This window comes from Chelon labrosus (assembly GCF_963514085.1).
Source record: "Chelon labrosus genome assembly, chromosome: 4".
NCBI classification, from domain to species: domain Eukaryota; kingdom Metazoa; phylum Chordata; class Actinopteri; order Mugiliformes; family Mugilidae; genus Chelon; species Chelon labrosus.
This window is the reverse complement of record NC_140340.1, coordinates 21,329,039-21,356,696: the sequence shown is the minus strand read 5'-3', so window position 1 is coordinate 21,356,696 and position 27,658 is coordinate 21,329,039. Positions and strand designations below refer to the sequence as shown.

At 40.0% G+C, this 27,658-nt stretch overlaps 3 protein-coding genes across 3 annotated transcripts; 2 read left to right on the top strand and 1 right to left on the bottom strand.

Annotated features, from left to right (window-relative positions):
• Positions 1-1,290: 1,290 nt before the first annotated feature.
• LOC311486601 (ADP-ribosylation factor 4-like) lies at positions 1,291-5,859 on the top strand. The gene is made up of 6 exons (XM_084542505.1): positions 1,291-1,706; positions 2,529-2,609; positions 2,702-2,811; positions 2,898-2,969; positions 4,208-4,330; positions 5,467-5,859. The coding sequence occupies exons 1-6, from the start codon at positions 1,640-1,642 to the stop codon at positions 5,551-5,553; spliced, it is 540 nt and encodes a 179-aa protein (XP_084398631.1). The 5' UTR covers positions 1,291-1,639; the 3' UTR covers positions 5,554-5,859.
• A 3,248-nt stretch (positions 5,860-9,107) lies between these two features.
• On the top strand, positions 9,108-15,579 carry LOC311486594 (ADP-ribosylation factor 4-like). Its single transcript, XM_084542498.1, has 6 exons — positions 9,108-9,376; positions 12,035-12,115; positions 12,208-12,317; positions 12,404-12,475; positions 13,036-13,158; positions 14,225-15,579. The coding sequence occupies exons 1-6, from the start codon at positions 9,310-9,312 to the stop codon at positions 14,309-14,311; spliced, it is 540 nt and encodes a 179-aa protein (XP_084398624.1). The 5' UTR covers positions 9,108-9,309; the 3' UTR covers positions 14,312-15,579.
• Positions 15,580-15,953: 374 nt separating this feature from the next.
• Positions 15,954-27,654, bottom strand: LOC311486566 (DCC-interacting protein 13-alpha-like). The gene is made up of 17 exons (XM_084542469.1): positions 27,357-27,654; positions 26,480-26,538; positions 25,683-25,829; positions 25,135-25,217; positions 24,884-25,045; positions 23,537-23,725; positions 22,254-22,296; positions 22,099-22,155; positions 21,920-22,011; positions 21,629-21,808; positions 21,361-21,413; positions 20,764-20,938; positions 20,133-20,169; positions 19,897-20,037; positions 19,763-19,813; positions 19,560-19,649; positions 15,954-18,821 (listed from the first exon to the last, which is right to left on the bottom strand). The coding sequence occupies exons 1-17, from the start codon at positions 27,544-27,546 to the stop codon at positions 18,669-18,671; spliced, it is 1,902 nt and encodes a 633-aa protein (XP_084398595.1). The 5' UTR covers positions 27,547-27,654; the 3' UTR covers positions 15,954-18,668.
• Positions 27,655-27,658: the final 4 nt, after the last annotated feature.

Genomic DNA, 27,658 nt, shown 5'->3' with positions numbered 1-27,658 from the left:
AGCAGGTGTCGTTAATGGAGCGACTTCAGCTTTATTCTTTCTTCAGCGGTGTAACATTTCCAATCGATATAATAACATCAAGTGTTTTTCCATCAGTCTCTAACAGAACAAACTCAACCGTCTCCTGGTCAGTAAATAGAAGAAACAGATTTAACCAACTTTACATCCAGTTAATGTTGTTAAAATAGTGTTGTAAATATTCTGTCACCGTTGTTACACTCAATTAAATATATTTTTGTCATATCTCTTAGTGTTTTTATCAGATATTTTTAGTATATATTTTTTGGGTCTTTATTGGATTTTAAAATCAACGTCTGGAGTCCTTTTGTTCTGACTTTAGCTGCTGATGTGGTTCTCTGGATGTGTCCAGATGTTCCTGTTTGATTTCACAGAGTGCCACCAACACACCACAGAGTTCATTAACACTGCTGCATTCAGTTACTGCTGAACTCAAGACATGTAAAGGCCAAAGTCGCCAAACTCTTTGCCTTAATGGTGCCTGACAGACACAGCTGAGGGCGTGCTGCCCCTTTCTATAATCCCAATAACTCAGGTCCGCCTTTCTCTGCAGGTTACTGCAAGGCAACAACAAGAAAAAAATAAAAACACACTTTAAAAACATCAGTTTGTTCTGAGCTGCAAGTTTAGATCTTATTTTTGAAGCGGGTCGGAGTTAAATGTTTTTGATCAGTAAAACGCAGCTGAAACTGGCCGTAGGCGTGCATGTGAGTGTGAATGGTTGTCTGTCTCTCTGTGTTAGCCCTGTGATAGACTGGAGACCTGTCCAGCCTGTACCCCACCACCTCTCACCCAATGACAGCTGGGGCTCCAGCATCCACTACGACCCTTCACAAGAATAACTTACAGAAGATGAATGAATGAACGATAAACAACAAACATTTGTTGTTTGTAACTTAAGTATTCAGTGTTTTAGAAGGTTGTTGCCCATAATTTGTGCAGAATTTAAATGTAAACAATTAATTATCAAGGTGCTATTATTGTCTTAAATCATTTATTTAAATGAAAATCTTACAGCCTAGGAGCCAGACCAACTTCCACTGGCTCCAAATTAATTTGTTATTTGTTTGATCTATGCTGTTGTCCAGCACAGATCTACCGGGTCAATCAAATCGTTTTAGCGTGGCTATATGTAGTGATAGACAAAAACTACAACTTGGTCAGTGTTGCTAAGCCACAGGCTTGCTAACAAAATGGTTGGTTGGAGGACTATCCCAAAACGTGCAGAAGTATTTCTTTTAATATCTCGGTGCTGCTTTTTATAGATATTATTATTGGTGACGATAAAAACATATCTAATTGATGTTAAATTGCTTTCATATAAGTAGATTTTACTTAAAAGAAAGAACGCGCTTTTATTTTGAAGGCAGAATTAGCGGAAGTTGTTTGTTTTTTCCGGGATGCAGTGTTTCCGGTGTTGTCGACACTTCCACCGTGGCGTGAACACACTGACAGCAGCCGGGATGACAACATGGATAACACACAGGCAGAGCAAAACAACCTGCTGGTGCTCCGCTATAAAAACCACCGACAACACAGTCACCGACTCACACACAACCAGAGACACGGAGAGCCGGCGAGCTGAGAGACTTTTTATCCGAGAACATTTCTACAGTCAACCATGGGAGTCATCATCTCACAAATCTTCTCCAGGTTCACCTCCAAGAGACCCGTCAGGATTTTAATGGGTGAGCTCTGACTTTAAAATAACTTTATTATTATACATAGTACATAGTATTATTGGTTCTTTCTTCTTCTTTATTATTATTGTCATAGTTCTTAAATTCCGAAAGGTTATGTTCCAGGTTATCATCCAGGTTATGTTATATCCAACAAAAATTTAAAGAAAGGAAACTGGACTTTTTTGGGACTTTTTGGGACTTTTTTTTTTTTTTTTTTGAATACGTTTCGCTTCTCATCCGAGTAGGTTCTTCACTTTTAAGGGACTAGTGATGAGTCAATAAACTAACAGCCTCATTTGTTGTTTTAAAAATAAAAATTTGAGAAAATATTAGGTTAATCTACAAATATCTTTTAGTGTTTTTTAAATAACAGATATATTTTTTAGTCTTTTACCAAGTAAATGATAAATAAAATGCACTTCGTTTTATATCCTGGAAAGTGAATAGTGAGTTATTAGCATTGTTGCTATAATCCGGCATATTTACGTCTATTGCTGTCTGAATAGATGTTCATTAATGTGCACTGTCCCTATCAAATAAATAAGTAAATAAAATAAATAAATAATAATGTACTTTTGTTGTTGTTGTAACCTCTGGATTTATTCAGATTTCATTTTTTAAAAAATAAATAAATGGAAATCAACTAAAATTAAAACAAACTATATTTATTATTTGTCAATTTACAACCAAGCAGATCGTTAGACACAAATTCAACTCCGCTGAGCTCATATGACGTCCCTGTTACTCTTGTGTCTATCACCTCAAGCTAAATGAGTATAGGGTTAATTTTTGTAATAACATTGTTGATGTGTGCTTGTGTTGTTGCAGTTGGTCTGGACGCTGCAGGTAAAACCACCCTGCTGTACAAACTGAAGCTGGGCGAGTTCGTCACCACCATCCCAACTCACGGTCAGTGTTTCTAACCTCTGTCTGTTTGTGATAGAAGGAAATCATAAAGTAATATAAGATCATGAAATAAATATATATGTGTCTGTGTGCAGGGTTTAACGTGGAGACGGTGGATTATAAGAACATCAGTTTTACAGTTTGGGATGTTGGTAGTCAGTCTTTGATCAGACCTCTCTGGAGACACTACTACACCAACACACAGGTGACATTACTGCTGCTAATGCTACAGATATGATTCAGTGTGAGGAAGGAGGTCATTTTAAAACGTTGCCTGTGTTTGTTCATTAGGGTTTGATATTTGTGGTCGACAGCAACGACCCTGAGAGGATTAAAGAGGCTGCAGACGTGCTGCACAGCGTGGTGAGTCCGCTACTTTGAACTGATCTGAACTTTCTAATATGACAATCCTGCACTAAATCTCGTCTTCATGAAGGTTCTGGCATTCATCATTAGTTACAAATAACTGAGAGAGCTGTTCATTCAACTGTGTTTACATTGCTGAGGGTGTAGTTTTTAGTAGTTTTGAAATGACCCATTTTCCTATTATTTTGACATTGTTGTCAGAGGACTAGGCAAAAAATCAGAAAAACTTAAGTGTTTAATTCAATCCACTTTAACATTAAATAAAATATATTTTACTTTATTTAATCTTTCTTTTACTTGTGGTTCTTAAGGGCGTATTCACACCAGGAAGGTCCGTTAGTTCACTTGCTTTGGTCCGGACCAATTTTTTTTTTCTTTTTTTTTTTTTAGTGCGGTTCGCTTTCACACTGTGATTAATTGCAACCGGACCAGAATTTATAAACAAAAACACATGTGCTAAGGTCGTTCAGCCATTGGCTGGTAAACGTATAGGCGGGGTAAAGAAGGAAGCCAAATGTCCCACGTAAATAGGCTACAATGGAGACTTTGCGTACTGTAGGTCTACTTGTTATTATGCTAGCAATATGGTTTATAAACTTACAGCTTGTGCTCGAGCGTCAAGACCGTTTGATGCAACATGATTTTAACCATATCATGCTCGTTATTTTGCAACGGCTCATCTCTACCTAACCTACCTGCGTTTGTTTGCTTCACGTCTCTCTTTCTGTTGTGTGTGTCACTGGGCTATCCTACATTTCCCATAATGCGCGAAAACTACGGGAAACTACGGGAGCTCGTCAAATCCAAAAAGGTAGATTTTTGCAACTTGGGTCAGATCGAGGTCGGGCTGCTTTCACACCATAAAGGAACCGCACCAGGGTTCGGTAGGAACCGCTCCGAGACCACCTCCTCAGCTGGGTCTCGGTCCGCTTGTTTGGTCCGAACCAGAGTTCGAGTGATTGTATTCACACCAGTCAAAAAGGTCCGAACCAAGCAAGGAAATGAACTTGAGTTCGTTTTAATCGAACTAAACAAGGCAGGTGTGAATACACCCTAAGAGTGTTTTTTATGTGCAACTAAGGTACTGTGACGAGGCTATTTCCCTTGTGGATCAATAAAGTTTATCCAAGCCCTTGAACTAAGATGTCTTTATCTGTTAACTATCTCTACATATTAACCTGAATGTTACCTGACAGAGTCATCTGATTGGTTAAACTCACCTTGTTGCGTTGCAGCTGGAAGAGGACGAGCTGAGGGGCGTGGCCATACTGGTCTTTGCCAACAAACAGGATTTGCCCAAAGCCATGTCAGTCAGTGATGTCACAGAGGGCCTCCGCCTATCGGGAGTCTCACAGCCGGTAAGGTCACCTCCGTCTATCCCACGGGCTACAAACACCACATGTGTTCAGTCTTTCACTTTATTTATATTTCACACATTTATCTTGATGTTTCTTCGTATCCTCCTCCTTGTTCTTTTTCCTCGTCTTCCTCCCCTTTCTTTTCCTCCTTCTGTCCACTTCCTTTTCTTCTCCTCCTACTTCTTCTTTTCATCCCCCCTTCCAGTTGCTGATTCCCCTCCCCTCCATCCTTCTTCCTTTTCCTCTATATCTCCTAATCCTTGTTGTTGTTGTTCTTTTTTTCCTCCTCATCCTCTTCCTTGTTGTCCTTCTCCCTATTCCCTTCCTTCTCTTTCTCCCCTTGTCCTTCCCCTCTTCCTCTTCATCGTCCTCCTTCCTGCTCCCCCATTCTTCCTCTTCTTCTCCTCATCCACTTCCATATTCTTCTCTTAATCCTTCTCCTCCTCCCATTGTTCTTCTAACTCTGTCACCTTCTTCCTCTTCCCCCTACATCTCATCCTCTTCCTCCTCTTCTTTGTTATTGTTCTTCTTCTCTTCTCTTCTCTTCTCTTCCTCCTCCTCCTCTTCCCCCTCCTTCTTCCAGTTGTTGGTTCTCTCCCCTCCCCTTCCTTGTTCTTCAGTTCCCATTCCTTTTCTTCGTTTACTTCTACTTCCTCCTCTTCCTCTTTTCTCTCCTCTTACTTCCCCACCTCCTTCCTCTTCTTCTGCTCCTCATCCACTTCGTTATTCTTCTCCTCTTCCAAATTTTTCTCCTTCCCCTCCTTTCCATGGTTCTTATTCTCCTTCGTACTCTTCCTTGTTCTCCTTGTCCTCCTTCCTTCACTTCCTTCCACCTTTCTCTTTCTTTTTCTACTGGCCCTTCTGCTCTTTGTTGTTTTTCTCTTCCTCCTCTACGGTGTTCTCCTTCTTCCTCTTCTCTTCCTGTTTCCCTCATTCTCCTCACTCCCCCCTTCTTCATTTGTCAACAAACTTCTACGGTGATAGATGTTTTAATGTGAACACATGTATCTGATCACATCATTTTATTTAGTCTCCATGGAAACAGTCCATCTCTAATCAGAGTGATTAGACATCTGAAAACCTTTGACTTTTATTTTATTTCTCATTATTTTTTTCCCTCCCGTGTGTCTCTGCAGTGGCTTGTCCAGGCCTCCTGTGCTGTCAGCGGAACCGGTCTGGTCGAGGGTCTGGACTGGCTCTCCAACCAGATCCTCAAACATTAGAAGCCGATTCATCTGAGCATTGTGCTTTACCGTGTTTTCTGCTGAGTCCCTGAGCGCCTCCATCTCGTTTTCTGTGAGCGGAGCTGATGACTCACGAAGGATCCGTCACAGACATGAGCTGTTCAGTCCTTTCCATCCCGGATTCCTTTAAATCTGTAAAACGCGTCCATGTTAAATCTTTCTAAGTTCTGAATGTGGTTTAGATCAAAATGTTGATCAGGAGTGTTGTCATTTTAATATGTAAACGAGTTGCATTTAGTTCTTTTCCTCTGGAGGAATTAAGAGCCCTGATGAGGAGAAAGTGTCCAAAAATCTATTTTGTTTATCAGATGAATCTGATTCAGTTTTGGTCTTCAGGGTTGAAAGCATCGTTTTAGAAGTTTTTAAATTTTAACTGCACTGACTCTTTTCATTTGTTTGAGAATTTGATTTTGCACTTTGTTTCCTGTTCGCTGAATGATTGTCATCATTGTCGGATGTTATTTTTCATGTATTATATAAATCTTAAAAAAAAATGTATATTTATTTTAAATACTGATTAGTTTTATAATACAGTTACTGTGATGGCCAGTTTGTGCCTTTTTATTGAACTGATTCATTCATTCATTCATTCATCTTCTGTAAACGCTTGTTCCTGTTAAGGGTCGCAGGGGGGCTGGAGCCTATCCCAGCTGTCATCGGGCGAGAGGCGGGGTACACCCTGGACAGGTCGCCAGCCTGATTAATTTAATTAAATAAACCTTTCTCCTATTTTATCCCATGGTCGGTGGTTCCAAATTTGTTCTGTAGTTGCTCTGGGTAAAAATGTAAAGATTGTTATTCATCTGAAGTAACTTAAGAAAATGGAAATTACTAAATGTGGAAAAGGGGAAAAAATAGTATTGTCACAGTCCAGATGATCTGAAACACAACAGCAGGCGGACTCAGGCGGGTGGAGTTAGTTCTTTATTTATCACCAAAAAGCCTTTCATTATTAGTCATGACATTGGAACATTGATCACATATTTACAGCTCTCTAAAACTTTTTTTTTTTTAAATTTTTCCTCTCAGTAAAGTGCAGCTCCTTCAGCATGAGTCCTTCACTTGGTTACAGCAGGAGAACAGCTTCCCAAAAAACAAGGAAATTAAATCATCGTCTGTAAACGCTGATTCAGGCTTTTAACTTCTAACTTCCCCACACATGAAGAGACACCCCGACACGCCTACAGCCCTGAAAATGAAGCTTATTTTTCTACAATAAAATCAACCAAAAGCATGAAAAACTGATTTTATGACACGTGGTTTAACACTAAATGAAAAATGTCCTCATAGTTTATTGGATGAATAAGAAAGCTGAAGTCTCCTTTGTCCAACTGGAGACCTTTAAGAAATGTGTGCTCATTTAAACGCTACATAATCCTCACTTTCATGCAACTATTCATTATTACTTTCTCAAGCAATTACGTTTCTCCCTGGCGGCCATTTTGGCTCTGTCATCGTGACTTGGGGTCGGGAGATGATACGCATTTTAGAACAAGCAGTAAAGTCTCCCTCACTCACTGACAGCAAAGAAAACTCTCAGTTAGTAAACATAAATAATTGAATGATCATTTTGGAGGATGTTGTCGTGCTGTTAAACTGGACTTAATTAAACACTGAAGTGTTTCTGTTATTTAGCCTAGCTCACTGACTACAATATCAAAATAATAAATTCAACAGTATTACAAACCACAGCCTCTCTCTGTTATTAAAAACTAATGCTGAATACCAGAACCTCCATTAAGATTAAAATATTTAGTGCAGGATTGTTATGGTAAATCATTTTCACTAGTGTACCTAACAATCTGGTCAGTGAGAGTATCTCCACTGATGTTTCAATATTACCGAGACAAACATGAACAAAAACATGAACCCTTCCTTTAACATTGGCAACTGGACGAAGGCTTTAACGTTGTTTTAGTTCCAAAACATTTTTCGTTAAATCAGAGCGGACCGTTAAAAAAACAGACATGACAGCTGTCAAAACAATTTCACTGTTTTGCAGCAGGTTAGAATGAAGCAGCACTCACAGGTGAAATCGACTGAAAGAGGAAAAAATTCCTGAACGTCTTTTGGTCAAATCACGGCCTGATGGAGGTAGCAGGTGTCGTTAATGGAGCGACTTCAGCTTTATTCTTTCTTCAGCGGTGTAACATTTCCAATCGATATAATAACATCAAGTGTTTTTCCATCAGTCTCTAACAGAACAAACTCAACCGTCTCCTGGTCAGTAAATATAAGAAACAGATTTAACCAACTTTACATCCAGTTAATGTTGTTAAAATAGTGTTGTAAATATTCTGTCACCGTTGTTACACTCAATTAAATATATTTTTGTCATATCTCTTAGTTGTTTTATCAGATATTTTTAGTATATTTTTTTGGGTCTTTATTGGATTTTAAAATCAACGTCTGGAGTCCTTTTGTTCTGACTTTAGCTGCTGATGTGGTTCTCTGGATGTGTCCAGATGTTCCTGTTTGATTTCACAGAGTGCCACCAACACACCACAGAGTTCATTAACACTGCTGCATTCAGTTACTGCTGAACTCAAGACATGTAAAGGCCAAAGTCGCCAAACTCTTTGCCTTAATGGTGCCTGACAGACACAGCTGAGGGCGTGCTGCCCCTTTCTATAATCCCAATAACTCAGGTCCGCCTTTCTCTGCAGGTTACTGCAAGGCAACAACAAGAAAAAAATAAAAACACACTTTAAAAACATCAGTTTGTTCTGAGCTGCAAGTTTAGATCTTATTTTTGAAGCGGGTCGTAGTTAAATGTTTTTGATCAGTAAAACGCAGCTGAAACTGGCCGTAGGCGTGCATGTGAGTGTGAATGGTTGTCTGTCTCTCTGTGTTAGCCCTGTGATAGACTGGAGACCTGTCCAGCCTGTACCCCACCACCTCTCACCCAATGACAGCTGGGGCTCCAGCATCCACTACGACCCTTCACAAGAATAACTTACAGAAGATGAATGAATGAACGATAAACAACAAACATTTGTTGTTTGTAACTTAAGTATTCAGTGTTTTAGAAAGTTGTTGCCCATAATTTGTGCAGAATTTAAATGTAAACAATTAATTATCAAGGTGCTATTATTGTCTTAAATCATTTATTTAAATGAAAATCTTACAGCCTAGGAGCCAGACCAACTTCCACTGGCTCCAAATTAATTTGTTATTTGTTTGATCTATGCTGTTGTCCAGCACAGATCTACCGGGTCAATCAAATCGTTTTAGCGTGGCTATATGTAGTGATAGACAAAAACTACAACTTGGTCAGTGTTGCTAAGCCACAGGCTTGCTAACAAAATGGTTGGTTGGAGGACTATCCCAAAACGTGCAGAAGTATTTCTTTTAATATCTCGGTGCTGCTTTTTATAGATATTATTATTGGTGACGATAAAAACATATCTAATTGATGTTAAATTGCTTTCATATAAGTAGATTTTACTTAAAAGAAAGAACGCGCTTTTATTTTGAAGGCAGAATTAGCGGAAGTTGTTTGTTTTTTCCGGGATGCAGTGTTTCCGGTGTTGTCGACACTTCCACCGTGGCGTGAACACACTTGACAGCAGCCGGGATGACAACATGGATAACACACAGGCAGAGCAAAACAACCTGCTGGTGCTCCGCTATAAAAACCACCGACAACACAGTCACCGACTCACACACAACCAGAGACACGGAGAGCCGGCGAGCTGAGAGACTTTTTATCCGAGAACATTTCTACAGTCAACCATGGGAGTCATCATCTCACAAATCTTCTCCAGGTTCACCTCCAAGAGACCCGTCAGGATTTTAATGGGTGAGCTCTGACTTTAAATTAACTTTATTATTATACATAGTACATAGTATTATTGGTTCTTTCTTCTTCTTTATTGGTGGCCAAGCAGCGAAGCTGCGTCGGACACCTATTGTGATTGTACGTTTTCTTCCCTATTATTATTATTATTCCGCCATGGGAGTCTATGGCAGCCCATAGAACCGTATGGTAAAAAGTTGTGAAATTTGGCACATAGCTTAAGGGCAGTCTCAATATTACTTTGACTGAGTTACATGTAAGCACTAAGCACGGTCTAGCGCAACCAACTGGTCAAAATTTGAAGTACATTTGTGCATGTAACTTTTGAACCATATGTCCGATTTTTGAAAACAAGGTATCGTTGGAATCCTTGGATCATGACGATTTCAACGCACCCTATGACGTCATAATGCGTCATCATAGATTCTTCGCATTTTACGATTTTGTCGAAAACACGAAAAAAGTTTCAGCGGTCACAAATTTTGTCCAATTCTCACGAAAATTGGCACAGACCGTCTTCTGACCAATGCGCACAAAAGTTATCATGAGGCGTCTTCAGCTTCGAAACCATTTGGCCGCTACAGCCAATCAAAATTGGCGGGGACCGCGGCGTTTTCCATTTGAGCTCATATCTCGGCAACGCTTTGGTGCAATGAAACCAAATTTGGTACCACGCTTCCAGACCCTGTCCCAAGTGCACGAAAAAAATCTGGTGTCTTGTGGCCACTAGGGGGCGCTATAATTAGCAAAACATTGTTTTTGCTCATATCTCTTGATGCGTTTTTATTTGAAATGAAATTGTGATATCCGCAGATACCGTGGGTTGCCCCAGTGACAGTTCATGGCAACTTTTCGTGTTAGCCAATCGCAGTTGGCGGCAAAGCCGCCAAACAGGAAGTTTTCTTATATCTCGGTGATGCTTGTACTTCCAAAGACCAAACTTGGTCACACGCTTCGACACTCCCTTAGAAGTGCGCAATAAAAATTTGGTGTCATTCGGCCACTAGGGGGCGATGTAATTAGCAAAATTGCGTTTTTGCTTATAACTTTTGACCCGTATGCCTAATATTCAAAACCCTGGTACTGTTGGACTCCTTGGATCATGCCGAGATCAACGATACCTATGATGTTCATTTCGCCCCATTGGATTCTCCGCCATATTGGATTTTGTTGAAAGTGAAACAAAATTTTCAGAGCTCGCAAATTTTGTCCAATTCTCACCAAAATCAGCACAGGCCGTCTTCTCACCAATGTGCACAAAAGTTACTATAAGGCGTCTTCAGCTTCAAAACCGTTTGGCCGCTACAGCCAATCAAAATCGACGGCGAAGGCGACGAAGGGGATACAAGCTTGGTACAGCTACTCAGGACCGCATCAGGACGATTGTCAAAAAAATTGGTGACCTTTGACCTCTAGGGAGCGCTGCAATTAGCAAAAATGCATTTTGGCCTGTAGCTGTTGATGTGTTTGAAATTAAAATGTACTAATGGTGTCTGGTAATACTGTTAGACGTCCTTAGGCCGACACACGCCAACTTGTGATGTCATCGTAATTGATTCGGCCGCCATATTGGATTTAATCAGAAACATCAAAAAGTTTTCACAGGTCACAAATTTCATCTGATCTTCACCAAAATTGGCACAGGCCATCTTCAGACCATTCCTTATCAATGCATTGCTTTCTGGAACAATTGGCAAAAGTATTCGCCCGTAACAGCCCATCGAAATCGGTGCCGAAGCCGCCAAACAGGAAGTGACCTTATATCTCAACCAATCCTGGGTTGTTTGACTTGAAACCTGCTGTGACTGCTTAATGCTATATGTCTGATGCAACTGCATTGAGTTACATGGCAAATCTGGACTGCTGAACTTTCTGCTTGGCCCCTTCAACGCTGCTTGCAGCTTTAATTATTATTGTCATAGTTCTTAAATTCCGAAAGGTTATGTTCCAGGTTATCATCCAGGTTATGTTATATACAACAAAAATTTAAAGAAAGGAAACTGGACTTTTTGGGGACTTTTGGGGACTTTTTTTTTTTTTTTTTTTTTTGAATACGTTTCGCTTCTCATCCGAGTAGGTTCTTCACTTTTAAGGGACTAGTGATGAGTCAATAAACTAACAGCCTCATTTGTTGTTTTAAAAATAAAAATGTGAGAAAATATTAGGTTAATCTACAAATATCTTTTAGTGTTTTTTAAATAACAGATATATTTTTTTAGTCTTTTACCAAGTAAATGATAAATAAAATGCACTTCGTTTTATATCCTGGAAAGTGAATAGTGAGTTATTAGCATTGTTGCTATAATCCGGCATATTTACGTCTATTGCTGTCTGAATAGATGTTCATTAATGTGCACTGTCCCTATCAAATAAATAAGTAAATAAAATAAATAAATAATAATGTACTTTTGTTGTTGTTGTAACCTCTGGATTTATTCAGATTTTATTTTTTTAAAAATAAATAAATGGAAATCAACTAAAATTAAAACAAACTATATTTATTATTTGTCAATTTACAACCAAGCAGATCGTTAGACACAAATTCAACTCCGCTGAGCTCATATGACGTCCCTGTTACTCTTGTGTCCATCACCTCAAGCTAAATGAGTATAGGGTTAATTTTTGTAATGACATTGTTGATGTGTGCTTGTGTTGTTGCAGTTGGTCTGGACGCTGCAGGTAAAACCACCCTGCTGTACAAACTGAAGCTGGGCGAGTTCGTCATCACCATCCCGACTCTTGGTCAGTGTTTCTAACCTCTGTCTGTTTGTGATAGAAGGAAATCATAAAGTAATATAAGATCATGAAATAAATGAATACGTGTCTGTGTGCAGGGTTTAACGTGGAGACGGTGGATTATAAGAACATCAGTTTTACAGTTTGGGATGTTGGTAGTCAGTCTTTGGTCAGACCTCTCTGGAGACACTACTACACCAACACACAGGTGACATTACTGCTGCTAATGCTACAGATATGATTCAGTGTGAGGAAGGAGGTCATTTTAAAACGTTGCCTGTGTTTGTTCATTAGGGTTTGATATTTGTGGTCGACAGCAACGACCCTGAGAGGATTAAAGAGGCTGCAGACGTGCTGCACAGCGTGGTGAGTCCGCTACTTTGAACTGATCTGAACTTTCTAATATAACAATCCTGCACTAAATCTCGTCTTCATGAAGGTTCTGGCATTCATCATTAGTTACAAATAACTGAGAGAGCTGTTCATTCAACTGTGTTTACATTGCTGAGGGTGTAGTTTTTAGTAGTTTTGAAATGACCCATTTTCCTATTATTTTGACATTGTTGTCAGAGGACGAGGCAGAAAATCAGAAAAACTTAAGTGTTTAATTCAATCTACTTTAACATTAAATAAAATATATTTTACTTTATTTAATCTTTCTTTTACTTGTGGTTCTTAAGAGTGTTTTTTATGTGCAACTAAGGTACTGTGACGAGGCTATTTCCCTTGTGGATCAATAAAGTTTATCCAAGTCTAAGTCTAAAATCACCACCCAGTTAAATTACCACCTTTCTTGAGATCTAATTGGGCTGTATGTGGCCCTTGAACTAAGATGTCTTTATCTGTTAATTATCTCTACATATTAACCTGAATGTTACCTGACAGAGTCATCACTGATTGGTTTAACTCACGTTGTTGCGTTGCAGCTGGAAGAGGACGAGCTGAGGGGCGTGGCCATACTGGTCTTTGCCAACAAACAGGATTTGCCCAAAGCCATGTCAGTCAGTGATGTCACAGAGGGCCTCCGCCTATCGGGAGTCTCACAGCCGGTAAGGTCACCTCCATCTATCCCACGGGCTACAAACACCACATGTCTTTCACTTTATTCATATTTCACACATTTAACTTGATGTTTCTTCGTATCCTCCTCCTTGTTCTCTTCCTCCTCTTCCTTGTTCTTTTTCCTCGTCTTCCTCCCCTTTCTTTTCCTCCTTCTGTCCACTTCCTTTTCTTCTCCTCCTACTTCTTCTTTTCATCCCCCCTTCCAGTTGCTGATTCCCCTCCCCTCCATCCTTCTTCCTTTTCCTCTATATTTCCTAATCCTTGTTGTTGTTCTTTTTTTCCTCCTCATCCTCTTCCTTGTTTTCCTTCTCCCTATTCCCTTCCTTCTCTTTCTCCCCTTGTCCTTCCCCTCTTCCTCTTCATCGTCCTCCTTCCTGCTCCCCATTCTTCCTCTTCTTCTCCTCATCCACTTCGATATTCTTCTCTTAATCCTTCTCCTCCTCCCATTGTTCTTCTTCTCTTCCTCCTCCTCCTCTTCCCCCTCCTTCTTCCAGTTGTTGGTTCTCTCCCCTCCCCTTCCTTGTTCTTCAGTTCCCATTCCTTTTCTTCATTTACTTCTACTTCCTCCTCTTCCTCTTTTCTCTCCTCTTACTTCCCCACCTCCTTCCTCTTCTTCTGCTCCTCATCCACTTCCATATTCTTCTCCTCTTCCAAATTTTTCTCCTTCCCCTCCTTTCCATGGTTCTTATTCTCCTTCGTACTCTTCCTTGTTCTCCTTGTTCTCCTTCCTTCACTTCCTTTCACCTTTCTCTTTCTTTTTCTACTGGCCCTTCTCCTCTTTGTTGTTTTTCTCTTCCTCCTCCTCCTCTACGGTGTTCTCCTTCTTCCTCTTCTCTTCCTGTTTCCCTCATTCTCCTCACTCCCCCCTTCTTCATTTGTCAACAAACTTCTACGGTGATAGATGTTTTAATGTGAACACATGTATCTGATCACATCATTTTATTTAGTCTCCATGGAAACAGTCCATCTCTAATCAGAGTGATTAGACATCTGAAAACCTTTGACTTTTATTTTATTTCTCATTATTTTTTTCCCTCCTGTGTGTCTCTGCAGTGGCTTGTCCAGGCCTCCTGTGCTGTCAGCGGAACCGGTCTGGTCGAGGGTCTGGACTGGCTCTCCAACCAGATCCTCAAACATTAGAAGCCGATTCATCTGAGCATTGTGCTTTACCGTGTTTTCTGCTGAGTCCCTGAGCGCCTCCATCTCGTTTTCTGTGAGCGGAGCTGATGACTCACGAAGGATCCGTCACAGACATGAGCTGTTCAGTCCTTTCCATCCTGGATTCCTTTAAATCTGTAAAACCTTACCACCTGGCTCTAAGGTGGCAACAAGGAGGGAGGCGACACACAGATAAAGCACGAAAAGTAGTTTTATTTTAACATAGCCGAATCAACTTATTTACAAATGAATGTGGTATGTAGGTAAGAAAGGAGTCAGTCATGTCAGCAGTGTGTGGATGTGTGGACAATATGGTGAGATGTGTGTTGTATAATGCGACAAACCAAACAAAAGAAGAAACAAATGGTGGGTCTGGAGCCTGCTGAGAGAGAGTGAGGCTATGCAGAAGGCTGTCTTTTATGCCCTCTGAAGAGGCCAGCCCACATGGGCAGGTATAATCACGACCCTCCCACTCTACCCCTTAACCACTCCCCGTACCTGCAACAAAAAGCAGAGGTGAACAGATAGGTAGAGGGGAGGGGTCGTCACAGCGTCCATGTTAAATCTTTCTAAGTTCTGAATGTGGTTTAGATCAAAATGTTGATCAGGAGTGTTGTCATTTTAATATGTAAACGAGTTGCATTTAGTTCTTTTCCTCTGGAAGAATTAAGAGCGCTGATGAGGAGAAAGTGTCCAAAAATCTATTTATTTTGTTTATCAGATGAATCTGATTCAGTTTTGGTCTTCAGGGTTGAAAGCATCGTTTTAGAAGTTTTTAAATTTTAACTGCACTGACTCTTTTCATTTGTTTGAGAATTTGATTTTGCACTTTGTTTCCTGTTCGCTGAATGATTGTCATCATTGTCGGATGTTATTTTTCATGTATTATATAAATCTTAAAAAAAAAATGTATATTTATTTTAAATACTGATTAGTTTTATAATACAATTACTGTGATGGCCAGTTTGTGCCTTTTTATTGAACTGATTCATTCATTCATTCATTCATCTTCTGTAAACGCTTGTTCCTGTTAAGGGTCGCAGGGGGGCTGGAGCCTGTCCTAGCTGTCATCGGGCGAGAGGCGGGGTACACCCTGGACAGGTCGCCAGCCTGATTAATTTAATTAAATAAACCTTTCTTCTATTTTATCCCATGGTCGGTGGTTCCATATTTGTTCTGTAGTTGCTCTGGGTAAAAATGTAAAGATTGTTATTCACCTGAAGTAATTTAAGAAAATGGAAATTACTAAATGTGGAAAAGGGGAAAAAATAGTATTGTCACAGTCCAGTTATTCATGAGTGAATTAAAAAATAAATATAAAATGATGTACCATTGTTTGTCCTAGAAAACAATTCATTTAGTCAGTAATTGAATAATCAAAGAACCCTCAAATAATTGATGATTATTATAAATGGAGACACAACACACAACACAAACCTCTGACATCTAGCCTGACAGTGATGCTGTCCTCTGATTGAATGTAATGTTTTTACAAATAAAACATGAATTAAGCAAAAGTGAAAATGAAAATAAACAAATATAAACTTTTCCTGAAGCTCTTGTTGCTTGTCCTGGGGGTTTGTTTGATCTGAACACAACAGCAGGCGGACTCAGGCGGGTGGAGTTAGTTCTTTATTTATCACCAAAAAGCCTTTCATTATTAGTCATGACATTGGAACATTGATCACATATTTACAGCTCTCTAAAACTTTTTTTTTTTTAAATTTTTCCTCTCAGTAAAGTGCAGCTCCTTCAGCATGAGTCCTTCACTTGGTTACAGCAGGAGAACAGCTTCCCAAAAAACAAGGAAATTAAATCATCGTCTGTAAACGCTGATTCAGGCTTTTAACTTCTAACTTCCCCACACATGAAGAGACACCCCGACACGCCTACGGCCCTGAAAATGAAGCTTATTTTTCTACAATAAAATCAACCAAAAGCATGAAAAACTGATTTTATGACACGTGGTTTAACACTAAATGAAAAATGTCCTCATAGTTTATTGGATGAATAAGAAAGCTGAAGTCTCCTTTGTCCAACTGGAGACCTTTAAGAAATGTGTGCCCATTTAAACGCTACATAATCCTCACTTTCATGCAACTATTCATTATTACTTTCTCAAGCGATTACGTTTCTCCCTGGCGGCCATTTTGGCTCTGTAATCGTGACTTGGGGTCGGGAGATGATACGCATTTTAGAACAAGCAGTATATAAATTCAACAGTATTACAAACCACAGCCTCTCTCTGTTATTAAAAACTAACGCTGAATACCAGAACCTCCATTAAGATTAAAATATTTAGTGCAGGATTGTTATGGTAAATCATTTTCACTAGTGTACCTAACAGTCTGGTCAGTGAGAGTATCTCCACTGATGTTTCAATATTACCGAGACAAACATGAACAAAAACATGAACCCTTCCTTTAACATTGGCAACTGGACGAAGGCTTTAACGTTGTTTTAGTTCCAAAACATTTTTCGTTAAATCAGAGCGGACCGTTAAAAAAACAGACATGACAGCTGTCAAAACAATTTCACTGTTTTGCAGCAGGTTAGAATGAAGCAGCACTCACAGGTGAAATCGACTGAAAGAGGAAAAAATTCCTGAACGTCTTTTGGTCAAATCACGGCCTGATGGAGGTAGCAGGTGTCGTTAATGGAGCGACTTCAGCTTTATTCTTTCTTCAGCGGTGTAACATTTCCAATCGATATAATAACATCAAGTGTTTTTCCATCAGTCTCTAACAGAACAAACTCAACCGTCTCCTGGTCAGTAAATAGAAGATACAGATTTAACCAACTTTACATCCAGTTAATGTTGTTAAAATAGTGTTGTAAATATTCTGTCACCGTTGTTACACTCAATTAAATATATTTTTGTCATATCTCTTAGTGTTTTTATCAGATATTTTTAGTATATTTTTTTGGGTCTTTATTGGATTTTAAAATCAACGTCTGGAGTCCTTTTGTTCTGACTTAAGCTGCTGCTGTGGTTCTCTGGATGTGTCCAGATGTTCCTGTTTGATTTCACAGAGTGCCACCAACACACCACAGAGTTCATTAACACTGCTGCATTCAGTTACTGCTGAACTCAAGACATGTAAAGGCCAAAGTCGCCAAACTCTTTGCCTTAATGGTGCCTGACAGACACAGCTGAGGGCGTGCTGCCCCTTTCTATAATCCCAATAACTCAGGTCCGCCTTTCTCTGCAGGTTACTGCAAGGCAACAACAAGAAAAAAATAAAAACACACTTTAAAAACATCAGTTTGTTCTGAGCTGGAAGTTTAGATCTTATTTTTGAAGCGGGTCGGAGTTAAATGTTTTTGATCAGTAAAACGCAGCTGAAACCAAAACAGTATGAATGAACGTTAACGTCTGCAGCCTTTTCATTCTCCCTCCAATCTGCTCTCACATCCTTTCAGATTTAGGACTTTAGTGGTCACCGTCATGCATTTCTGCAGCTTTTATTTAAATAATCTGACAGTTAATCATGCAGTGTCTGAAAAATATGACCACATTTGTCTAGAGATTAATAATAAAAGCTCAAAATATTAAAGGTATCGCGCTATTCAACAAATTCTGACATTAACTTCAGCGTGGTTTCGAATCCAGTGTGCGCCATCTGATGCGTGTCGTCCACTCTCTCTCCCACACCATTTACCGTGTCTTTGCAAAATAAAAGCACATTCCTTAAAAAAAAAAAAAAAAGCGTCTTGGTACATATTTGGCGTTTTTACCTGAAACATGTCTGTCAATCGGTTATTAATCCTCTGTTGATAATTAATCTCTAATTTCTAATCTCTATAGTCTGTGATGTGGTGAGATGGGTGGAAACCAGTGACTGTCAAGAAGGAAACAGGAAGGCCTCTTCAAAATAAGACTCCCTTTCTTTTAAGAGCATTGTTGTACACTGATCAGAAATCAGCTGCCCTTGTCATGCTGCCCTTGAGCAAGACACGTTGATACTGTCCAAAACTATCTTCTGAGTTCCATCACATCCTAGTTTTTGTTCTCCTGCTTTTTATCGTCCGTCGCTGTTGTTCGCTCTTCTTATAAAACCCAAATAAAAAACGGAAACTTACAGGTTAATCTACATTTAACGTCTTCTCTTGATAGTGGAGCCGATATAAAAGCAGCGTCTTTACACACAGAAAAGTCCACGTCCGCTCCTACTCTTATGGCGAGGGTGCGTTAGGTTTATTTATTAAGCACAGAGGAAGCACATGTTTTCCAGTCCCCAGGCAGCCCGGGTGGGTGGGTGGGTGGGTGTTGTTCCCCTCCTCTGATTCCTGAGCTGGGACTCGTCCGGGAGGTAAAACATGAATCCCCTGAGTGTCGCTAGGCTTCAGACTCACCCCTCTTTTTCCCCTCCTCCCCAGCATCGCTGTCCTCTGATTGGCTGTTGCTTAGCACCAGGAACTGTCCGTCAGAGGCGGGCGGGTTGGCGGGACGAGTGGAGGCGGCGATCAGGCGACTCTGCTCCTCCAGATCCTGTAAGTCAAACAGAGGGAAAAAGAGAACACACAGGCTAGATGTGAGGTTTTAATGTTGTGTCTCCATTTATAATAATTATCAGTGAATCATTTGAGGGTTCTTTGATTATTGGGCAGATTATTTATTTTATTAACAATTGATCAGTTAATCAATCAGAGATCAGGTCTGTACAACAGTTTGTAGCTCTCCCTCGCACTCCCAGTAGCTAAAAGTAGTTCTTCCTTGCTTTGATCACTTCCAGATTTCCCGAGGTCATGATAACAGAACGTGAGTGTGTTAATCGTGTGTTTAAGAAAAACTGCGGTGTTGAAAGTGATCATTAATATGTTAGTTATTGCTTTAATTTTGCTCAGATAAAATCTCACCTCCAGTTCTGGATGAAGAACAGAAAAACCAAGTGGAAAACGTAGCACAGTAAAGAAAAGTATTCCAAGTGAGCTCTTCTCCTTTTGGTTTGATTGAGGTTTAGCAAACCATCTTGTAGGTGCTATACCGCCACCTACTGGACTGGAGTGTGGATGAATTGATTTACAGCAAGTTGATGTCATACAAGGCGGTGCATTCAGTGCTCCTAGATAATCGAACAGCACAACCAAATAAAATCATTAGTATTGTCTAATCTCCTAGTGTGTGTGGGGGGTTGAGATTCTTGTGTGTCGGCTCCTAAAACTCATCTTTAAACAGCCTGAAGCAGGGAGGGGTTAAAGGTCAAATATTAGTTCAATTAAAGGTCACCTTCTCTATCTGTCTTTGCTTGTTGAGTTCCTCCTGCTGTTTCTCTTTGGCCTTGTCCTCCTCCTTCCTCTTCTCCAGCACTTTACGATCCTACACAACAAAAACAACAACAAAACATCAACAACAACTCCCTAATGAGCTGATCATGATCAATGTGAGCAACTTAGCAGTAACAGCAGTAAGATGCTCAGATTCAGCCTCACCATCTCTGAGTGGAAAGCTATCTGCTTGGCGAGGCCGACGCTGTCACAGATCTGGAACACACGGAGAAGACAGAGGGTCAGACAGATGAACAGAGAGTTGGACAGCGAGGCAAACCGACGAACAGAAACACAACCTTCTCTCCGTCGTTGTTGGACTCGAAGATGTAGCAGACAGCTCGGCTGTCGCCCCGTTCGCTGGTCGACTGCAGAAAGAAACCAAACAGCCTCTTGTTGTCCTGATGGGATGAACACTGAACCACGCTGGAGAGGGGGAACTGCAACGGGACAGAGGACACCAGTCAGAAAAGACAAGAGGACGCTTAAACCTTGCGAAACACGTCAAATCAGAGAAAATGGCATCGTATCTTACCCTGAGCCGAGTGACTTGTGTTTGAGGATCAATGAGCCTGAGAATAAAAATGCATATGTTAATATTAAAAGCCACAAAGACAGACCGCTGCATCTGACATTAGAAGAATTCTATATGAGTGAGATCTGTTCTACTTGAAGAGTTTTAAGTAATTTCCAAACAAAGACTGTACGCTAATGCAAATATATAGATGCTAGTTTCCTTTTTTAATGTTTGGCAACGCTGTCTGAGAAGCCTGCTGTACACAGTTTGAACTTCAAATTACAAAGAAAGAACACTTCCACTCCCATGATGATAGGAGTAAAAAAACATGAAGTACTGTATATCCCTTCAATTTACATTTTAAACAGATTTTTATTTTTTTTTTTAATTTGATTAATTTGCATTAATCGCATGTTTACAAAGTTAAATCTTGCACTTAATTGCGATTAAATATTGCTTTGAGTTGTTGCAATACTACTGATACAACTAAAATCCATTGGTTTAAACGAAGCATATTTGTACAGTCCCACGAAGAACATGAATATATATATCTTTTCAAGTTATATTTAAAACTAATTAAGAAAATGCACTATTTATGTGATTAAATATTTTAATTGACTGACAAGTTGCACATGCTGTGTTACATTACTTGAGGCAGTCGCAGGTGACCAGCAGGTGTGACTCGGTCATCCTGAAGATGTTGTGGATGGCTCTGGCGGCCAGGATCTGCCTCATGGTCTCAGAGATGACGTCCACGGACTCGGCCGTCCTCACCTCCATGGAGCCCAGGAAGCGAACGATGAAGAGCTGGTGGAGGATCGAATCTGGAAGGAAGTCAGGAAAATTCTATTGTTAATAGATGTCTTTAAAAAAAACACGCTGAAGTACATGGTTCAAGATTATTACACTAACAGCATCACAATAACAGAAATAAAATCCACTTTCTTCTGACCAGCAGAAAACTCCAAAACAGTGATGGATTGAAAGCAAAAGTAAATATTTTCCAGGTAAAAAACAGCAAGAACACCTAACTTCTACCGCTGCAGAAAATGTGACTTTGAATTCAGTTTATTCCAGATAAATGAATAGGAACCAGGGATAGATTAGATTAAAATATTAAAACATTTAATCGCAATTAATCGCATGATGGTGAGTCCACAATTTCTTTCACTGACATTTTCATAAATCAAAACGGTGACACAATAAAAACTTGAGGTCCTAACGGCTGGTACTAGTGGCACAGTACCTTCACTGTCCTCTGATTTGCCGTCTCCTGATTCTCCAAACGGATTACTCCTCCTGTGGACACAAACACAGTTGTGTTTCCATCTCTTCAAAAGACATAACGTGGACTTTCATTCATTTCTATAATTCGGGGACTTACTCTTACCTGACGTGCCCTGACTTTATGGGGACTTTTCTTTTGTCCCCAAAAAGAAGACAAGACCCCAGAATATCAGTGTGTAATCAGACTGTATGTCCCCAGATTAATGTTAAGCGCACATACACCTCACCTGCCAGACTGTGCTGCTGTCTTGCCATGTCCCGAGTTCTCCTCGCTGACGGGGGAAATTATGTCAAACTGGATGGGTGTTTCCGGGGCAACCAGAGCATCCAATGAAAGCACAGAAAGAGCAGGTGATGGCTCGGAGCCCACAGAGCTGATACTGCTCGCCCGGCCCGCTCGTCCTTTACTATAATAAAGACAGACAGCAGTGAATCTGAATGGCCAACAGGGGTTCACGCTCTTTAAAGCTTTAAGACTTATGGTTATGAGATCTTGTAAAGTATAAAGTTAATTCTACCTGCTGGGTCGCATGCTCTCGTGTCTTTGTTGGAAGGACGGCGATGGCGTCACAGCTTCAAGAGCTGATTGGTTCACTCTGGCTGCCAGTTCCTGCCAATAGGAGGACAGCTCTCTCAGTATAAACCAATAAAAAAATATGAAATGTCCACTGTGACCTGTGAGATGATAGACACAGACCTCTGCATTCTCGCTCAGGTAGATCCTCTTGGAGATGTTGTTGATGGTGGCGATCCACTAGAAGAAGAAGAGGGAGCAGAGAGAGAGAGAGAGAGAGAGAGTGAGGACACAACAGCCGACACAAAGCAGGTAACTCTACAGGAAAACTGTTTTACCTCCTCACAGTCCTTCCTGCTCTCAGCCTGTAGCGTCACGACTCTGACAGAAAACGAAGCAAGAAAAAAAAAAAAGTTACGTTTATAGAAAAAAAAAAAAATCCTGAAATGTATAGAGAATCTGAGACCCTGTTCACGCCTTGCATTAGCATCTGTCCTAGGCGATCCATACACAAGTGGCCAAATTTTACCTTACAATTCTTCACTCAAGGCATGTCAGGTAACATCTGACCACATTCCTTTGGTAGTGTGAACACACACAGTTAAAGACCACCTACTCAACAGGGATGACCTGTGAAAGTGATGTCTGTTCATCAGTAATGAGAGCCTTTTAAAATATTTTGTCCTTGTATCTGTTAACTAACTAAATTATAAATAAATGTAAGAATTAATGAAATTATTTAACATGGGTACACTGTGTGTGATTCTGTATGTATTGGCGATCATGTCGATGTATAACGAGCTGGGTGGAGTTAAATTTCACATTTCCTCAATAATGACCAGTGTTTTTATTTACTTTTATTGCAGAAGATTCTCTTTCTCTGCTTCAAACTGCACAGCGGTGAAATTACACTGTGTATGGAATTTTTCAAGGTTCAGTTACAATCTGAGCTTTGTCTCTAAAATAACTACAGGAAACAGGAAACAAATAACTAGGGTATGTGCATGCTTTCAGCTAAAGAAACTTTACAGCTTGTTCGAGAATTTTGGAAAAATACAAGATTAAACTGTTGAAAAAGATATTCACTCTCATCTTGCTTTAAATAGTAGGGGAAAGGTCCCACAGATAAGAAACAGACGCACCAGCATGTCTACAGCTCCTTTGTTATGACTATCTGATTTCTAACAAGGGTGTCTCTCTGTAACCGTCTCTAGGGCAGGACCTACTATATAAAAGTGAACGTAACCTTACTATTCTGTACTTCCTATAGTGCATGTATCGACTTCTTGTAAAAGTAAAACTTTTGAACGAGACTCCAGTGACTCTGTCATTCTTGATAAAAGAATTTCCGTAACAAGTCATGACACAAGACAGTGTTAGGTAGAGATCCATTAGCTGTTAATATCCTGCTACTGACCAAATAATGTCTGTGTTTATTTACAAACAGAGAAACTCAGGTCAGATCTCAAATGCTGGCTGGGGACGAATGTGGAGACGTATTTTAATTCCAGGTGTGAACTTAAAGCTGGCACCTTGTGATCAGATTGTCCAGGTCGGATGTTAATGCGAGGTCTGAAAGGGGCATGAAAGGGGTGAAAGAAACAAAAACAAGCTCTCTCACTTTTTGCCATCGAAGGAAGTGACCTGAAAGCAGAATCGGCGGTCGTCGGAGTCGACGGCCATGACGGAGCAGTTGTCGAGGTCTGTGACCAGACCGCCCGCCACCTCGCCTCGGCCCTGGTGCATCAGGTTACCTCCCTGAGTGAAGAAGTACTGACGCTCCCAGGACGACGACACCAGGCCCGTCTTACTGTGAGAGGGAAGAGCAGCGTTAAACAACAAACTCAATGCACGTTTTCAGCGTCTTTGTAGCTTCATTTAATGTGTTCATGTGAATGCTTACATTTGGTAACTTCACTGTCTGTTGCAAAAAAAATGTACGTGCATTTTTTTTTGTTTGTTTTTTATTGTTGTCAGGGACAGTTGGCCCTCAGACACTTTCACATTATCAAATCTGGCCCTCCTTACAAAAAGTTTGACTATAGAAGAAGTCAAAGGTGAAGCAAGAAGTGGGTGATGGATGATTACAACAGATAGTTTGTGTAATCATTTTAGTGTCATTTTCCGGTCTGTTTTAACAGGAAATAGTGACAAGTTTAAACCGGTGACCTCTAGTAATTTGTAATAATTGTGGAGGTCGTCTGTGATCTTAGTCCAGTGACAATCGGCCATGTTTGTAAATTTTACAGAGCTTTCTCCTAACACAGAGGTCCTGTGTTAAAACTAATCTGTGTGATTGGCGGGGGGTATTTATCTTTTCAAGAAGTTTTTTCTGTGTTGGAAATCACTGATAAATGATTGGTAAACCATATAATTATAATAACGTTAACAGTGTAATTTTTACTTTACAAATCACAGACATGACGTGTACTTAACAGGAGACCTCCGCAATTATTGCAAATTACAATACGTCACCAAGTTAAGCTAGTCCGGTGCAAACAGAGCTTTAAATATAAGTTGTCTAAAGTTTTTGATCCGTCAGAATTCCTTCAGTGCTCGGCTATCGACTTGATCAGCACAAAGTTATGATTACTGAGAGAAAGGAAGAACAAAACCCTAAAATTTCAAAAAGAAATTAAATTAAAGCAAAGTACAGGGTGTAAAAATGAATTGTTCATTTCATTTGCCACTTTTTTTAACTTAATTTTCACTGGTTTTAGTATTAACCATTAACCAAGTTTCTGTGTGTATATCATAAGTGCGTTTATATGTGAACTCTTGTCACCGGTAAGTCTCTTTGAATGAGTGTTATAAAAGTTCAAAAAGATTCATGATGGATTTTTAGGTGTCGCCCTGCATGCACGAATGTAAACAATAAATAAAGTAAAAAAAATATCCTCGCAGAAGTTTTAATATGAAAAACAAATAAAAATATTAGTAAAATCTTGAGTGTGATTTTGTGCCTTACTTGCGGATGTGCAGGTAGCCCTGCTTCCTGGTCAGGCTGCGGCAGACGGGTGAGTGGGCGGGGTCCGGGTCACATGGTGCGTAAAGGGGATCACATGTCCTCTCCATCTGCTGGATGGTCTCCTGCATCTGCCCCACCTCCTCCTCCATCTCCCGACGAACACTGCACACACATGATCACATTAGAAAATTAGGCCGTGTTGAAGTCCCTGGCTGAGGAGCAAGTTCTGGCGGTGGACGTAGGACTCTTACTTCTGGACGCTGGTTCCGATAGTTCCCAGGAAGTCTTCCCATTGCTGGGTGAGGTTTTCTGACCCCAGCTTAAAGAAACTGATCTGAACAGAAGAGAAACACATAAAGATACATCAGCAGATTGTGTCACAGCTCTGAACCAGTCCAACCAAACATCCACTACAGTATGTAAACAGGGAAATTGACTGTGTCAGATTCATTTAAAACACCGGCTAAGTAAATAAAACTGAAGCGTAATGTTTGAAAAGATCGTGCCGTGTTTTGTCTAAATGTGTTTTGAAGCGTTTAATGGTCTCAGTGTTTTTTTTCCAACTTTGAATTGACAGAGCACAAGATGTCTCCACGTATCTCAAGGAAGAGGAGGAGATGGAAGAGAAGAAGTAGGACTGTGCTCACTGTCTATGTCAGACTGGATATTATTCCGAGTCAGGAATTGCTTTAAAGACTTGACAAGGTATGTGGCGTGTGTTTCGGGTTCAGCATTGAGTGTGTGTCTGGGTTCTGGTTCAGATCTGGTCCGTGGGTTTTTGACTGGACCGTGTTCGTACCTGCGCCTGCATGTATCCAAGCAGTGGCTCCAGCAGAGCCGTCTTCTTCTTGTACTGCAGCGTGTTAAGGGAGCAAAAGTAGTGCATCATGGTCTGGTGCTGTTTCTTGCGCGAGGTGTAGACGTCCTCCACCACCTCTGCCCGCACCTGCAACTCACAAGACTCGTATTTCAGTATGAAGCAAATAATATTATTTACTGAGATGAATTCATTTTATCAGGTTATTGTATCTGGACATTTTCCTGCACTTTCCTCCAAACCATCTTCCTCTCAGGAAGCTGCTGGTTTGAGAAACCTGAAACCAGGCTGCCGCAGATACTAGAGAAGTCTTAAAACCATACTTTTGCAGCTGTGTCTTCACACAAACTGAATATTCAACAACATAAATATTCTTCTGAGGCTGCCTTTAAGTCTTTTTAGCTCATATTGAATTTTTCTAATATTTTCCACTTAATTTTGTGACTGTAATTCAAAATAATTACAAGAAAATGTGAGACAGGAATTAGTTATTAAATTCCAATTAACTGCTAACATAACCTAAAGTGCAAAAATGCTAAATTTAGAAATGAACCTTCAGGTGGGATGAAACAGACAGTACCTTATAATCTCATCAACACTAACTAATCAAACGTTTCAGAGCTTTATTTCTATTTTCCATGTAAACAAATTGGAAAGTTCTTTTGAGAAAACTTTGTAGAAACTATTTAGAAGGAACTGAATTGTAAAACAACAATTTACCAACTTTGTTATTGAAATGATGAATGAAAAAAAAGTATTTCTGTCCCTAGAGACGTTACCTTGTCATTGTCCCTCTTCTTGGACAGGCGACTGTATCTGTTAATGGCCGTGTCGTGATCTGAAGACAGGAACAGACAAACAAAAACTTTGTTTTAATGGTAAAACTAGTAAAACTTATTAATTTATTGTCATTTTTCACCAGTAACACAGGCCAGAGAGGGATATAAACACTAGAAACACTGTGACATACAAGTTTACTCTTCAATATCAATGTCACTTTAATTCACTACTGTTACTATTACATTCATGTGTACGATACTGTGTGCTTTTCATTTGTTTCTGTTTTTTTCCAGACAGTGACAATAAAAACTTCTTATTCTTCTCAGCAGCTGTTATAATATTTTACTGAGCAGATAATGACTGCGTTTATTTCCATACAGAGAAACTGAGATCAGTTCTCAAGTGCTGGCTGAGGACGGATGTGGAGACACAATTTAATGTCAGATCTGAACAGGGCCGTAAAGTTTTAACTTTTTAACTTTAACACGACAAACTCCTGCCTCTGCTGTTTATCACAAATATTAAGGGAAAAAATCTGGTGAAAACTATTTGTATAAACTGCTCTCTGGTTATTTGTCAGAAAAATATGTTATCAGAAATAAGGATAAGATGCTTTTTGATGACTTTATATCCCATCAACAAGCAGACAAAGGTTATTTCAATAACCAGACTGAAGCCTCAGTGTAGGACTGATATAATTAATTCCTATAGCTGAGATGAATATTTAGTCAGGCCGTAATTGTGGGAGTCTTATTGATGTCACAACAGAAGCTACTAGTGGGTGGATCCACCAGCTGGAGGATGACTACCAGGGCATGGAAAAAATGCTATGAGTAAAGAAATCCAAAGATTTAGTAAATAGTTGCTTTAACTCACCATCACTGGATATCTGGAAGACTTCTTTGAGCGTGAGGATTTCTGGAAAGAGACAGAGAGACAGAGGGTTGTTTTCTCCATATTTGGGCTCCTCAGGTCTGCCAGAGGAATACTGATGAACATGATTACAACAGGATGTTCTTCCTAGTTTGGTGTGGAAGACTTTGACTTGGCCTCCTGACCCCAACATCAGTGGGCAAACTGGAAAATCTTAAAGACATGTTGTCACACTTGGCTGAAATATTAGCTGTCCACATGCAGTGAGTGTTTAGTCAACAACAAAACCGAGGTCAGTGTGTAAG

Bases quoted from the DNA above. Each gene is read 5' to 3' on its own strand.
- LOC311486601 (XM_084542505.1), top strand. From the start codon at position 1,640: ATGGGAGTCATCATCTCACAAATCTTCTCCAGGTTCACCTCCAAGAGA. The intron at 2,970-4,207 runs GTGAGTCCGCTA...GTTGCGTTGCAG, and splicing joins CAGACGTGCTGCACAGCGTG to CTGGAAGAGGACGAGCTGAG. The intron at 4,331-5,466 runs GTAAGGTCACCT...GTGTCTCTGCAG, and splicing joins TATCGGGAGTCTCACAGCCG to TGGCTTGTCCAGGCCTCCTG.
- LOC311486566 (XM_084542469.1), bottom strand. From the start codon at position 27,546: ATGTTGGGGTCAGGAGGCCAAGTCAAAGTCTTCCACACCAAACTAGGA. The intron at 20,939-21,360 runs GTACTGTGCCAC...ACTTCCTTCCAG, and splicing joins CAAATCAGAGGACAGTGAAG to ATTCGATCCTCCACCAGCTC. The intron at 20,170-20,763 runs GTAATGTAACAC...TTTTATTCTCAG, and splicing joins GTCACCTGCGACTGCCTCAA to GCTCATTGATCCTCAAACAC.
- LOC311486594 (XM_084542498.1), top strand. From the start codon at position 9,310: ATGGGAGTCATCATCTCACAAATCTTCTCCAGGTTCACCTCCAAGAGA. The intron at 9,377-12,034 runs GTGAGCTCTGAC...GTGTTGTTGCAG, and splicing joins ACCCGTCAGGATTTTAATGG to TTGGTCTGGACGCTGCAGGT. The intron at 12,476-13,035 runs GTGAGTCCGCTA...GTTGCGTTGCAG, and splicing joins CAGACGTGCTGCACAGCGTG to CTGGAAGAGGACGAGCTGAG.